A 14,213-nucleotide genomic window follows, 5' to 3' on the forward strand; every position below is an offset into this window, starting at 1 on the left:
GTCTCTTACCTGTGCAAATTACTTCCGATGTTGATGGGCTTTCTTAGTCGGAAAGACTAGGCTGGCGAGACTATTTGGCTCAATGTGCGCAGATTCACATCATTCCTGCATTAAGTCTCAACGGGGGGCTGCATGATGCGCCTCTGTTCATAATGATAAGGGGTCGTTTCCAAGAATCCTTCAAAATCGTGGAACATGCATGCTGAGCCTAGGGGCAACTTCTTCTCCAACCGGTTTGGAAAAGAGATCCTTCCAATTGCAAGGCTCGCTCGCAAAGCGGGAGGCAGTAATCGCTAGAAAGGAAGCCCACTGGAGCAGGACTGTTGAGGTCATCGGTCCTTTGAGGTCCACAGCGTTACGACCTGCAATACGTCTGTCTAGGTGCTTGCTCCGGAACATGGCTCCTTGTCGCTGAGATCTCCCTGCCGACGGAAGTAGATGTTAGCATGAAAGAAGTGGTATTTATCAGAACGATTCCTCCATGTGAAGGTCGAGCAGATATCCTTCTGTGATACTATCTCCTTTATAGTACTGTAACGCCAAAGAACTGACGATGGCATTCTGGGGAGTCATCACTCCGCTCTTCCTCTTGACAATATTTGCATCCTATTCGCTCGCTGCACCTTACCTTAACGGAACCACAAGAACATATTATGTGGCAGCCGTGGAGCAAGACTGGGATTATATGCCCACGTCAGTCATGTTCCTAAGAGCATGAGCGAGATACATCAGCTGACATGGGATAGTGGTATGGACATGGTGAACGCGGTGCCCATCGAAGACTCTCCGCAAGCCGCTGCAGTCGCGGGACAGAACGGGCAGAGAATCGGACATGTGTACAAAAAGGTCCTCTTTCGCGAATACACTGACGGCGGCTTTACCGCCCAGACGCCCCGTCCAAGCGTTTGTTGATCTCAGATGCTGGATATGAAGGAGTTGCTAATCTGACTTTGCAGTGGCTGGGCATGCTTGGTCCGATTATTCGTGCGGAGGTCGGTGACACCGTTAAGGTTGTCTTCCGAAACATGGCATCCCACAACCACACGATGCACCCACATGGCTTCCGTTATGCAAAGAGCAGCGAGGGATTGTCTGATGCCATGCAAATGTTTGATGGTAATGCCGTGCCACCAGGCGGGACTTGGACGTATATCTGGGAGGCCCCAGGTAGGGCAGTCTCCTTTGCTTTATGGTGCGTGCTAATGTGAGTGCGCAGAACGTTCTGGCCCAGGCCCGTTGGATCCTCCGGGGCTTGCTTGGACCTATCATTCAGACGCTGCAGGTACTCAAGACGTATTCAGTGGTCTTGTGGGTGCTTCGATCATCTATCGTCCCGGGGAACTGGCAAAACATACTTTAGATGTCCCAGCCCCTCCCGGCTCGAATCTGATCGAGGAAGTACTGACGCTCTTTTTGATCGTGGACGAAAATCAATCGTACTATATCGACGAGAACACGCTTAACAGGACCAGTATTTCCGAAGGCCAGCTTCAGGTGAACAGAATGGATGCCGGCTTCCAAGAAAGCAATCTGAAACACAGCATCAATGGTTTTATGTTCGGCAATCTCATGGGCATCAACCTTACTGCAGGCACTCAGGCCACCTGGCATGTTGTATGTGATCAGTTCGCCATCATTAGATGATGGTACGAGGGCTAACTAAGTGTTATAGGAAGCGCTGGGGAACGTTGTCAATGCGCATACACCTCACTGGCACGGGAACACACTGATGTGGGCACAGCAGCGAATTGATATCGTAAGCACGTTTGGACTTCTGCGCAGGACCAGAGGTACGCTGACTATGCTCACAGATTAGTGTTCTACCTGCACAAACAAGGTCATTGGTCATGACGGTTGATAACCCTGGCTCCTGGATCCATCACTGCCAAGTTCTCAATCATCGTGATATGGGAATGATTTCCATGTACACGGCAGGCTGAATTTCTTCATGTGCCATTTACAGCGATGAAGACTGACGCGGTTACCCTACGAGCTACCGACCTAGTATGGGAAATCTCAAAATCACAATTTAATCCGCGGGAAGGAATGAGGAACCATGAATCCCATAAGCACATTCCTTTTACAGCAATCTTGGCTACTAAAGTCGAACGCACATTATATTACACACCCTGCCGGAATTTGTTGGGCTGCTGATTTGCACGGTGCCGCATCTGGACTGGCTGAGGAAGGTGGACACGCTCTTTAATTCAGATTTGAAACTCTGTCGATATAGGTAGCCTAATGCTTGGTCTACCAATCACAAAACTGTTGCTGCGCTCGGAAAGTGGTAATGCACGGATCAGCACGAAGTATGAATAAAAGATCACGAAATTTATTGACACAATAGGGGAGCAGCTGAAAACAGTAGGAAATTAGTGAGACACAAAACATGCGTCAAGTTGAGTATCTTCTCCGTCCATTCCCGGGATTTTCCTGATCCCCAAATTCGGAGCAGCACCTATTTTGTATGTGGCTGCCGCACGTGGAGATCTTGATTGTGCACGCTACCGGTGCAGGACGATGCAAAGAGGACACGTCTCTATCGCCCTATGGACTACTGCGGGATGTGATTTCAGCCATGATGAGTAGTCGGTAGGTAAAGGGCTGAAGGAAAAGAAATATGTTTCAGCAGGTGCTACAGACTCTCACTTTCAGGCCAGTCAATCCAGCGACTAGTTACAGGATTGATTGGATGAGCCAATTTAAAGGCTTCATTTCGTCGAAAACGTGCTGCGCTCTCCGTCGGTAAGCCAAGTCTGCAGAATACTGGCCGTGGCAACTTCTGACCGGTGATTCGTTTGACTTTTTGACATGGGGACTCTGTGTTTTGACAAGGGGACTCTGTCCACTAGTTCCAGTCTGGGCCTTGGAGAGATCGAATGGTGCGGAAAAACGCAAAAACCCCTCGCTTCGAAGTCCATGATGCAGCACCCCTTTGGCCTGCGGCTGACCACTTGTACCAAGCCTGGTAGAAGCTCCACCGGTGTGAGATAGGCCTGCTCCTTACTGGCCGCCGGACAATTCCAACGCATAGGCGTTTGATTTGCAGCTAGCCACAACGGCCAAGAATACGCAAAAAAAACCGCAGTAAATCACCACAGTCTCGGCAAGCTAATCCAATCAAGTCGAATTCCCCTATTTGTATTATGACGAGGTGCCGGTGACAGATATGAAATACAATTGACGTGGATACCTATCGTAAAAAGCAGAGATCCCTTTTCTCGCGGCGGGTGAGCGCACTCTTTTTGTATACCTGTATGAACATGCTATTGTTATCGTATGTCGTCGTGTTCCTCCTGTCTTCCCACCCGCAGAGTATCCATGCCGCCCTTCGTTCATACAATCTCACGTTACATACTGGCACTAATGCCCTCTTCCTGACAACATCACAGATGGCGTGTCCCGCGAAGTCTATCTCATCAACGATCAACAGCCTGGGCCGTTGATCGAGGCTGACGAGGGAGACGACTTGGAGATCTTCGTGCTAAACAATCTCCCCGTCGAGCAGACAATTCACTGGCACGGTCGGTTCTTCCCTCAACACGAAATTCTTTGCACATGAGGTTCGTGTAGTAGAAGAGGGTGGCTAAGATGTGGGTTATAGGCCTCCTTCAACGTGGTACGCCAGACATGGACGGCGTTCCCGGTGTCACTCAGGTCAGTTGACTTAGCGTAACCCGCTGGCTTTCACAGTGCTGAGATAGATGTAGTTTCCGATCCCGCCCCAAGGGAATTTCACTTATCGGTTCTCGACCGGGTCAGAATACGGCTTCTATTGGTATCACTCTCACTTTCGAGCCTATTACAACGATGCCGTACGCGGGCCACTCTTGATACGTCCTTCACCATTGCGCCGCCGCTCGTTCGAGGGCTTTGCACGCGATAGCACGGAATTAGACGCGATGTTACAAGCCGAGCGAGCCGCGACGCCGCTTGTGTTGACCGACTGGTATCATCGGCTCTCAGATGTTGTTTACGAGGAATACTTTACCACCGACGCCTTCCCTCAATGTGTCGACAGCCTTCTGGCAAATGGATTTGGGAGAGTCCAGTGTTTGCCTGAAAGTGTCCTGCAGGCCGGTCCCGGACTGAGATTGGAGTCTATTGTCGCCAGCGATCCTCACGACCCTCTGAGTACGCCGGTGCCTACGGCGTCTGCCAGTATGTCTGACATGCCGATAGACACAAGTTCAGGTATTGGCACTTCGATGGAAACAATGTCATCGTCACCCCTATCGATGGACTCAATGTCGATGGATATCTCCATGAACATGCACAAACGAGCAGATCATGCAACAATGACAGCAGCAGACTCGACAGTCTCTGGTATGACCATGCTATCCGCCAGCAGCACTTCCACGTCCCCAATGGAGACCATGTCTGGCATAGCCGACATGTCCAGTCTTGGTCCTAAAGGTTGCAGTATGCAAATGATGTTCAAACCAGGCTTTAACACAAGTTCTCTGCCACCAGAGACATGTATTAACACCGCGTCAGAACTGTTCAAGTTTGATGCTGATGCCTCTCAAGGCTGGGCGGCTTTTCATCTGGTCAACGCAGGTGCCGTGAGCAGGCTTAGTGTCTCACTCGACGGACACTCCATGTTCGTCTACGCTGCAGACGGACTCTATGTGGAGCCGCAAGAGGTCAAGGTCGGTTGCTACCGGTGCCATTTGGACGTCCTTACTGAATATTGCAGGTTCTACACATCTCGATTGGCCAGCGGTATTCTGTAATGGTGAGACTCGATCAGGAACCAGGGGCCTACTACCTGCGGTTTGCTTCGTATCCGTACGGTGACATGCAGCAAGTCATCGAAGATCAAGCAATTCTGTCTTACCAGGTAAGGATATAAACTCTAGTATTTAATTAGCAATCTTGCTAACTTATTGCAGACTAATGGCACCAACAAGAAAGAATATGGGCCCAGTGAATGATCCCGCTATGACCTGGATGCTTGTAAACGGGTCAGCGAAGCTTAACGCTTCCGAGCTGGACGGTTCAATTCGTCGATTACTACACTTTCGACTTCGTCATTCTTCTCATCTCCTCGTGAGCAGACAAGGTAGCAAAGAAACAGTTGATCGGCTCACCGACATCTGGCCCTCCATCACTCGACTCACTTCGCCCAATAGTGGTCGTCCACGTTGAAACGGAGGTTAGCTAGATTTCTGACTCGTATGGTGCAGCTTCTTACAGTACTATGCAAGCAGTTCACATGTCACGAGGGACCTCTGGCCCACTGATTTTAGGTAGACCTAGCCAGTTAAATTAGGCCTAGGGCCATCGTTACGGCCAGTGAGAGCATCAAAGTATGGATCCCTGTCACGATGTTTTCTCTTGTGTTCTAGTCGGACATGGTTGGTGAGTTTTGCTGCCTTGATACTGTAGATCATAAGCTAGCAGCCATTCCAGGAAGGTGGACGTGCTGGCCAGGCCAATGACAGCTTACCACGTCGACAATGTGTTTGTCGCGTAATCGCGGATCCTGATGCGCATGATGGCTGATGAAATTCCCTCAGATGTAGTCGTGCCGACAGGAGACAATTTCCGCAGGACTTCGGCCGGCCGACCCCTCAATATCTTTTATATCAGCGGTCATTATCGTCTCTTCGATACCTTGGTGACGACGGCAAGACGAACAGAACGCCCTAAAGCTCTAGTATGGAACCCAATGCCTTTGAGGCATCGCTGAGTGAACAGTAGCAGAAAGCTACCTACGATGATGGAGGCTCTAGACCAAGCCCTCGGTGCCTGGCTATCTCCTCCTCCTGCTGTTGCGCCCGACTGTATCAAGTGTGGCAAACCCACCGTATGGGATGTTACCAAAACCTCAAACCGCAAAGGGAATGCTGGCCGACCATACTATATATGCAAGCCTCGTCGAAAATTCCATTGCTTCGCCGACACTCGCGGCAATGATCCCAGAAATCCGGCTTGTTTCTGTGGTGTATCTAGCAAGACACAGGTTTCTGGCGCAGATAAAAAGACTGTCCGAGGAGTACACTACGTTTGCCGAAGGGGCAAGTGCGATTATTATAGGCTTTGTTTGGACGACCAAAATCAGCAAATCTCCCTGCCGAAACACTCGTGGACTCTTTCGCTAGGCTTGGTATCATTTGAAATGTAGGCGAATGAGAAAGAAGATGAGTAGCGCGCATTGAACCCAGATTCTTCTTTGACTTGCTTACTCAATGGCTTCTAATGATATTAAAATCTTGCGCCGATTTTTGTACTGTTCCACGAGACAAACAGGTGTATTTGGTAGAGCCAACCATAGAAAGGGCGAGTGTCCCTGTGGATTTTGCTGGCGGTACTGTATGAGAAGGTCACGTTCACTTGCTGAGCTAATAATGTGGTGTCGTGGTGCAAACAACGGACCACTGGCAATGGCAGGAGACATCGACGAAGGAAAGCACCAAACATGGTGTTGCGGCAGCGAGACTATGGCAGGCCGGGAACTAGTAGACGCGGCGCTATTTGTTCGCCACAGACTGTCATCCCCTAAGGGCTGTGAACTGAATTTATTTTTCAGGAGCCAATACCTAAGGGCCGGTGATCACTGATGTTCACTTCTGATTACTGTGGTGGTTCTGGGTTCGTCCGTGCACTCGGGGTGATGGCCAGCGGCATCTTTTGCAGCGCGGTAGTCAGCCGCTTCGTTGCCGGGAACTCCTATAAGTGCATGTATCCACCCGCGCTGAACTTCCCACCCTTGGTCGCGAAGCTTGCCCGGTGCTCGGGTAGCCTCGAGTAGAATATACTGTCTTGAGAGGCGCTTAGGGTTGGCCATCGCGCGAAAATGCGACCATATGTACCTAGCAAAGTATGTCGCTTCAGTGTCTGCATCTTTTGACCCGAGTTGGGATCCCAGAGCTTAACGGAGCCATCGAGGAAGAACAAGAAGTCAGTTCACCCAAATTAGCAAATAATCCCCCTAAAATCTGATGGAAATGAATCCGTCAAGTAACGCAGGCGAGGCATTGACAGACGAATGTTTGCGGAATCTCCGGGCTGGTTTCTCCCGAACATCAAGGGACACGACTGACTGATGAAGCTGCCCCAATGTCGCTGACTAACAGAGGCCTAGAACTCGACGTGCTGCTCTGCAATGGGGAGTCGAGTCGGACTGAATCTCGCGGAGAAAGAGAAGTGGGCGCAAAAGGCCCCAGCCTTGTCGGCATCTCACAGGGCAGTATCGAAGGCAAACACCTATACCGGATAGGCATTGGATTATTGTCCTTGCAGTATCTCAATTCGGGTCCCGACTCGGAGCCACCTCGCCATTTCAGGCGCCAGCCTGGTTCAGGCACATTGCTAGTTTTTGATCCAGACAAAGGGGAATACGGCGTATGCGAAGACCAAGACGAATGTGAGTGCCATGCCATCCGTGTAGCTGAGACGGAAATAATACTTACAAGCCTAGCTACTACTATTAAAGTTTCTTTCAAGATCCACTGTTGCGTCCCCGAATCTTCCTCGAGTCCCCAATGAATCATTCCGTCAAAGTCCTCGGACCTCAGCTATTGCCTTCGCCTAGGCGGTACCAGAGGAGAAAGATACGAGCTCGCCGTCGCCGTCCCGCACCTACATTCAAGCCAGGTGTGTCCTTCTCGGATTCCGTGTTCATGGTGTCTTCTATTATCGGAACATGGTAATAAAGAGCTTCTGGGGATATACCCTCATCAGGAAAAGAGCTGAGTGGGGATCGGAAGCTTCCCTTTTCTTGCGTGCTTTTGGCGCCTAAACTTCACCGTTGCTACTAACTTGAAAGGCGACACGATTCCTGGCTTGGGAGTGATCGGATGTCAGCTTGTCAAGAAAGCCGACTCGCGATCCGGAAACCCGTTCGAGGACGACCCCACTACAGGCATTGCTGAGGTCTTGTATCATAGCAATGCGAAGGAGATAGAGCTAGCAAAACCATGTTATATTTACAACGGGGACGACATCTGCATCTCTGCCTCGATAACCAAAAGGGAGTTTCTACGCCGATCTACATATACTCTCTATCTGGACATGAGCTGGTCTGCCTAGCCGGACGCGATCAGGCTGTCTTGGGTTTGCGCGACACATCAGCTGAGACTGGGCTTATGTGGGTGTACATTGCTTTCAACATTGTAGGCTCTGCCGCCATTTACAGGCTTCTTCGAGTGCCCAAGGAGGGCAAGAAAGGGTGAAATCCAGTGCGTATGAAATGGCGGTATATCGATAATCAACCACTTGGCAGCATGAATTCTTGAAGCAGTTATTTTATTTTATCAGCGAGCCCTTGGTCTGGTGTAAGGTTTACACGCGGATTGCCGCAAAGCATGCGACCTCTCAGGGTGGAAGTGGAGGTATGAGTACCGTCACTAGAACCTCTGGATTCGAATGACATGGAGTTGGGCCCTCCCGACATTAAAGGGCTGGAAGCGATACGCCCTCCGACACCCCCGCCGCCGGTGATGAAGGCAACAAAGATAATGACGACATTGACTATGAGAGTGAGAGCAGTGACCTTCTATCTCTCTGAGAGATCTTCAGGCAGCGCAACGCACAATTTGGGACCAGTTATACGACGTCCCCAAATTGAAGGCCCCTACATGCACACTAACTTGGTCTTCCAGTGGAAGGCCCAGGTTGCCTTGAAAGCGTGCCTGGGTGTACAGTATGTATGGAGGCACGTGGTATTCTAAATATAGGTTGAGGCACGTGAGTAGAGGAATCTAAGTTGCGACACGTGACGTTCATTTGATCTTTGCAGAGACTTGTCGAGAACGCGGGCTTCGGCCCCTTCAACGGGAGCGCAAACGACACAAAACCTGAACATGACCCTGTCTCCACTGACCTCAAAATTGCACCGTAACGTCGCACAGTGTTTAGTCTTATGAGTGCTAATGTCTCAAGTAAAGAAGCTCTTGACCAGGCAGGTGTCCTGGCAGGATGGCTCATGGAGGACGAGTCATACCGTGGCAGTGCTGAAATCGCACAATGGAGTCACCCAGACCGAACGCAGCGAGTCAAACCTGTGATCAACGCGATGAATATAGCGATACCCTCTAATTGTCCATTATATGCGTGCAGTCTCTAATTGCTATCTCAAGGCCACAGGCAAAGCCGCCTTCCTCCTCCGTTGTCGCGGTCCCTGCAACACATTCCTCGAAATCCCTCGGTATGATCATGTCTCGATTGAAGAATGAGTCGAGAATCTCTTCATGGGAGACAGAATTCACTATGGCCGTAGGGCAGGCCGGCTTGCAATTATGACTTGGGTATATGCACGAGCGGGCAGCAACTATGGATCACAAAGAAGGGAGGGTCTGCGTGGAGCCATGGACAACAATACGTTGTCCTGTCATTAGGGCAGACTGATTCAGTCAGACTCAGGGAGGGTGGAGCGTTCATGATCGAGATTTCGGGGTTGATGGCCTTGAACGGACGAAGTGACCCTGCAACACGAGGCTGCATACTGGAATAGGAAATGGCGGAATTGCCGGCCAAGTTGTGCAAGAGCAGGTAGAATCCAGCTCAGGAGACGTGAATTCCCTCAAGCATTGTGAAACATGTTCCAAAATCAATGGCATATCTGAGTATTCTTGTGCAGTTGTTCAATTCCGTGCTTCCTGCTGTCTGTCAGCGCCCAGCGCCTGATCCTCATATTGTATGCCTCAACACAGTGCCAATATGTTTTTGTGTACGTTGTGAAAGCTGTGGTTGTCGCCGAGCACAGCATGCCATCATCTTCCCCTTCCACGACCCATTAAACAATGATTTTAGAACAAGCCCATGCTTGATAGCCCAACAGCAACCACGGGAATCCAGCAAGTGATAGCGAAATATTCCGCAAGATTGGCGTTACCAGATGCGGTATTCGTCGATGGCGTAGCGCCGGTTGCAATGCTAGATGTGGCCGAGCTCATCATGGAACCAGTCACGGTATCCATCGTCATTGAAGGGTCCATGGTCGAGGCCATCGTCATCGAGGGGTCCACGGTCAAGGCCATCGTTATTGAAGGGTCCACTGCGCCGGAGGACATGGACATTTGACCAAAGCCACTGCTGGCAAAGAGAATGGAGGTAATGATGGAACGGGCCAACATTCTAGTGACGATCAAAAGAGTGGATGAACTTGTTTTCTTTAGGAATGACGGTGGAGTGACGAGTGAGGATGCGCAAATGAGGATGAGTAGGATATGAATACTGGAATTCAAATCATATGTTGCTCAAGAGTGCGAACAGGACCTTTAATAGTTGTCACTCGAGCCGCAGAGTCTCCTCAAACTTGTACCTGTGGCCAATCAGAGAAGCCTTGAAAGGAGTAGACTTGCTTCTTATCACTCATTGTCTCATTCGCGTCGTAGGCACGCACTAGTAACCTCCCAACAACCAGTCAACTACATGGCTTTGTCCAAAGGACGGCTGAACGCCCAAGAGAGAAGAGAAGAAAGGGGGCTTGGCGCTGTCCTATCATGAAGCTGCGAGATTTGTGCGCCTTTTAGCGTTGACTTCATGATTCTTGGCTGGTCGATCTTTCTACGGCCAAAACGACTACTCCGCTGTCGCGCACAGCCAATGAAATGGAACTCTGAGTCTGCAATGCCTCGTCCCCAATCTTCGATCGAAGTTGAAGCCCAGGTTGCAATGCGCCATGTCTGATATTCCACAAAGTGTTGTTTAAGGTGCCTTGCTACAGCTATCCGAGAGATCTCCAGCTAGATTACGAATCGAGACTGCATGCTCCTCAAAGTGGACTGCGTCGGTACCGCTGAACTCTATCCTAGAACTTCTCTCATTTCCCGAAATTGTCCCCTTATCGTTCGACCTTGCAAGTCAACGAAAGCTTCCTGAAAGCCAGTTATGATCAAGCTCTGGTGCGACAAATTGGGCCAATACACCGAATCACGAATTGTGGGCGCCAACAACCTGGAAAGGCATGGGTTGTTAGTCAAAGCTCGTGATTCGAAGGGGGGTTTCCTCAATCCATCTTTTCCACCTCAACTCAAAGACAAGCAAACGCAAAGTGCTTGGGCACTTTGGTATCCCTCCTCACGTGCACCATTACCACTGATCATTATTCCACCACATAAGACGGGATCGCTCTGTAGAATTCAAAAGAGCAGAAGATTGCCTTGCGATTCTCTCCCGTCAACACCAAAATGACGTACCTTGCCCACAACCTTGTATCGGTTGGTGAAGAAAGTATACCACTCGTTAAGGACAGTCTTGTATTGGTCTTCGAGGTCATGCCATTCGGGAACACAGTCTTCAGGGCTGAGGCTGGATGTTGCCAGGGCACGGGAAGGATCCTTGCCCGCGTAGACTAGAAAGCAAACTACATCAATTCTCTGACAGAAAGACGCTGGATGTGTTCTCCACCACTGCGCAGCGCAATGTTGGAAGGGACGCTTGGGAGGCCGCCATGAGAGATATTGTCTAGAAGGTGGCCTTTTCTCTCGCCAGGACTGTAGAGGAAGTCAGTTGCATACCGTGGTAAGGTCCATTGGGTCCGTAGGCTGGGTTTCGAGAAACATCGAACACGATCCCTTTAATCGCTACGAGCGTTGGCTTGAATGGATGGGTTCCTGGCTCGGACAAACGTTAGCATCTAGACCTGTGTCTGCCTGCAACTGTTCTAGAGTCTTGGTTGTTTCTATCGTACCATCACAATTACCCAGGTCCTCGTAAGTGATATGATCGTCTTTAGGATCATCAAGCTGCGATGGCGTCCTCAGTGAAGAACTGCTCAGTTCTCGATAGTGGTGGCGTGGTTTGGTAGGATCAGGCAATGACATTGAGACAGGTCTCTTTGGATGATCAGGTCCTGCTTGAGGAGGAAAGTTTTCGGTCAAGGAGGGCGGATACAGGAAGAGGAGGTTGGAGATGTAGAAGATCCAAAACACTCTAGCGATTTGTCTGCTTATACATATGCACGATCAGCCTGCTTCGCCTCTTCACGCACAAATGTCGCAGCCGCTGTGCAATCGTATTCGAGGCTTGGGGGCTTGGCTATGCTCAAGCGCATTGCGGCGACAGATGATCGGCCGCGGCCACCCAGTCCTCCATGCCTCCGACCGTGTTCTCTATCAGATCAACCGTCTGCTATCATTTGGATTGCCGTGTATTCTGGTCACATGGAGCACACAAATACCGGAACTATGGGATAGACACAGGCAGGCGAAGTGACCTTCTGACAGGGTCGAAAGTATCAAGTCATTCGTGGCTCAAATTATTAAGGAGAGGTTGAACAAAGGCATTCATTCTAGACTTCAATTTAAAATTAAAGGTCATCGGACTGTTTCCTCAACACCAAAAAGTGCTTTACAGTAAGTGCTCTATCTCTATAGTCGCCTGCATTACTATTTATCCAGCGGACGTACGATCCCCTTCGAATAGAACTTTATTGGGCGCTTCGCCGACAGATCTCTTTGAATCCTCCGTAAAGCTTCTGGATCGAATGCAATGGAGATGCGTTCATGCTGAATGATTGATGCCATCCGCCTGGTCCCTTTACAATAGAACGAAGAGCAACAGCAGCGAGAATAGAAAGCTAAGATATTGGCGAGGACAATTACCAGATAGGGTGCTGGCTGCAGAAGTCCCTTCCGCCTGCGAATTCTTCGTTGCTGGATTGTTGAACGCATTCTGGATAGATCCTACCATATCCATCATTCGTTCCTCGTTCTCAACAAGCACCACAGCCATGCCGCTCTGTTGATCAATTCAGGAGAGTGTCTACCGGTCGGTGAAATAAGACTTACCACAAGATGCCATTGCACATGGCAATGAAACAACCATGCCCCCGGATTGTCGGTGATGTACCTAAGAACGTTAGTAAATTTAGTGATCCGCCGAACAGCCTCTTTGCACACCTGATAACTGCCCAGCCCGAAGGCGGCAAATCGATGGTATCGCGATATGGCGGATTCTGGAGATTGATCATCGACGAGGGTGCATCAGTAACAGATTCGAACGGAAAGTCGCCTTCGCCGGCCCCGAGGAACCAGAATTTGTGGCCGTGTAGGTGCATCGGATGGCCCATCTGCAAATGATATCTCGTGAGCCAGAACTTGCTATGACGTTGACTCAAACGGATTGGCGAACTTACCGTGTCCATCGAATCATTCGCGACCTTCATAATAATATCAACGGTAGCGTTGGCAGGGGTAAAAAGTGTAGTGGCTGCATTCCAGCCGTCAGAGACGCTCCCATAGATAATAGGCCGAGCAGGCTCTGCGAATGGTTCCCTGTTAGCCACCCAAGTCACGATGCCTGTTTGGTTGATTGCGAAATGTCGAGTAACGGTGGCCGCCCCTGATGGCGCGGTGTTGCCCGTGAATGGAGCAAGTGTCTGGTCGTCAAGCTCGACAGTCCCTGATGTGGCGGATCCGTTGACGAGCATCCACGGCGAGACCAGGTCACTCATCATAGTCATGTTAGTATTGTTGGTCATATTCTGGAGGAATTAGTCATAATATCACGTTGCCCGGTGTCATCGACTCGCCTGGTATGACAGTATCGCTTGCCCTTCGATGACTTGCTGCATGTCACCATAGGGATAAGCTGCAAATCTAAAAGAATAGTCTCCGGGATTTTGATCAAGCCGTATCATGACGGAATACCGCTGGCCAATAGAGATGTGCAGAACCTGCCCGAAGGTTAACATGAATCATTGTTAAGAGTTGCTGCGGACAGACCTGAACTTCTTGAGGAGTCACATAGAGTCCATCCGCTTCATACACGAACATGGAATGACCGTCCAACGAGACGCTGAGTCTGCTGACAGCTCCAGCATTGACGAGATGTAGAGCGGTCCAGCCACGAGATGCGTCCGCGGTGAAGGTGAAGAAATCCGATGTAGTATTCGTGCAAGTTTCGAGTGGAAGTGAACTCGCATTGAAGCCTGGCCTAAACATCATGGGTGGGCTGCAACCGCGTGGGCCCAAAGCCATTTGCGGCATGTCTGCCATGGTACTCATGGTTCGGTCCTCTGTGCCCACCGACGCCGTAGATGATCCCATTATCGCCATAGAAGTCATTGTCGAAGAAATGGCACTCATATCAGACATGGCAGTGCCCGTTGACGGGCTTGCAGTGTTATCTGACCTTTTCCGCATGCTCATGGACATAGCTTCCGTTGTCATCGCAGGCATCGATGCTGTATCCATCGACATTGAAGCCATGTTCATTCCACTGATGGTTGACGACTCCATTGCCATCGGCATAGTGTCAGG

At 50.2% G+C, this 14,213-nt stretch overlaps 4 protein-coding genes across 9 annotated transcripts; 2 read left to right on the plus strand and 2 right to left on the minus strand.

The window, feature by feature from the left end:
- Positions 1 to 553: 553 nt before the first annotated feature.
- Positions 554 to 4,937, plus strand: PV06_11743 (uncharacterized protein; the record flags this gene model as incomplete). Its single annotated transcript, XM_016413464.1, has 10 exons — positions 554 to 693; positions 747 to 903; positions 957 to 1,167; positions 1,217 to 1,614; positions 1,673 to 1,790; positions 3,393 to 3,524; positions 3,605 to 3,657; positions 3,711 to 4,652; positions 4,700 to 4,843; positions 4,896 to 4,937. 10 exons carry the CDS (start codon positions 554 to 556, stop codon positions 4,935 to 4,937), a joined length of 2,337 nt encoding a protein of 778 aa, XP_016256162.1.
- Positions 4,938 to 5,722: 785 nt separating this feature from the next.
- PV06_11744 (uncharacterized protein) lies at positions 5,723 to 6,130 on the plus strand (the record flags this gene model as incomplete). The annotated part of the gene is made up of 1 exon (XM_016413465.1): positions 5,723 to 6,130. One exon carries the CDS (start codon positions 5,723 to 5,725, stop codon positions 6,128 to 6,130), a length of 408 nt encoding a protein of 135 aa, XP_016256163.1.
- A 2,880-nt stretch (positions 6,131 to 9,010) lies between these two features.
- PV06_11745 (uncharacterized protein) lies at positions 9,011 to 10,433 on the minus strand. The gene has a single exon (XM_016413466.1). It carries the CDS (start codon positions 10,080 to 10,082, stop codon positions 9,756 to 9,758), a length of 327 nt encoding a protein of 108 aa, XP_016256164.1. The 5' UTR covers positions 10,083 to 10,433; the 3' UTR covers positions 9,011 to 9,755.
- Positions 10,434 to 10,565: 132 nt separating this feature from the next.
- On the minus strand, positions 10,566 to 14,132 carry PV06_11746 (the record flags this gene model as incomplete). 6 transcript variants are annotated; one of them, XM_016413469.1, is made up of 10 exons in its annotated part: positions 10,566 to 10,905; positions 11,148 to 11,302; positions 11,469 to 11,564; positions 11,642 to 11,895; positions 12,494 to 12,690; positions 12,741 to 12,801; positions 12,852 to 13,021; positions 13,088 to 13,400; positions 13,494 to 13,627; positions 13,677 to 14,132. In XM_016413469.1, 10 exons carry the CDS (start codon positions 14,130 to 14,132, stop codon positions 10,882 to 10,884), a joined length of 1,860 nt encoding a protein of 619 aa, XP_016256167.1. In that variant the 3' UTR covers positions 10,566 to 10,881. The 6 variants fall into 6 exon arrangements, with proteins under 6 accessions (XP_016256167.1, XP_016256166.1, XP_016256165.1 ...); XM_016413468.1 differs by having other exon boundaries at positions 11,045 to 11,302; XM_016413467.1 differs by having other exon boundaries at positions 10,566 to 11,302.
- Between the last annotated feature and the right edge of the window lie 81 nt (positions 14,133 to 14,213).

Source organism: Exophiala oligosperma (assembly GCF_000835515.1).
Source record: "Exophiala oligosperma strain CBS 72588 unplaced genomic scaffold supercont1.58, whole genome shotgun sequence".
In the NCBI taxonomy this organism is placed as follows: Eukaryota; Fungi; Ascomycota; class Eurotiomycetes; order Chaetothyriales; family Herpotrichiellaceae; genus Exophiala; species Exophiala oligosperma.

Bases quoted from the DNA above. Each gene is read 5' to 3' on its own strand.
- PV06_11745 (XM_016413466.1), bottom strand. From the start codon at position 10,082: ATGTTGGCCCGTTCCATCATTACCTCCATTCTCTTTGCCAGCAGTGGC.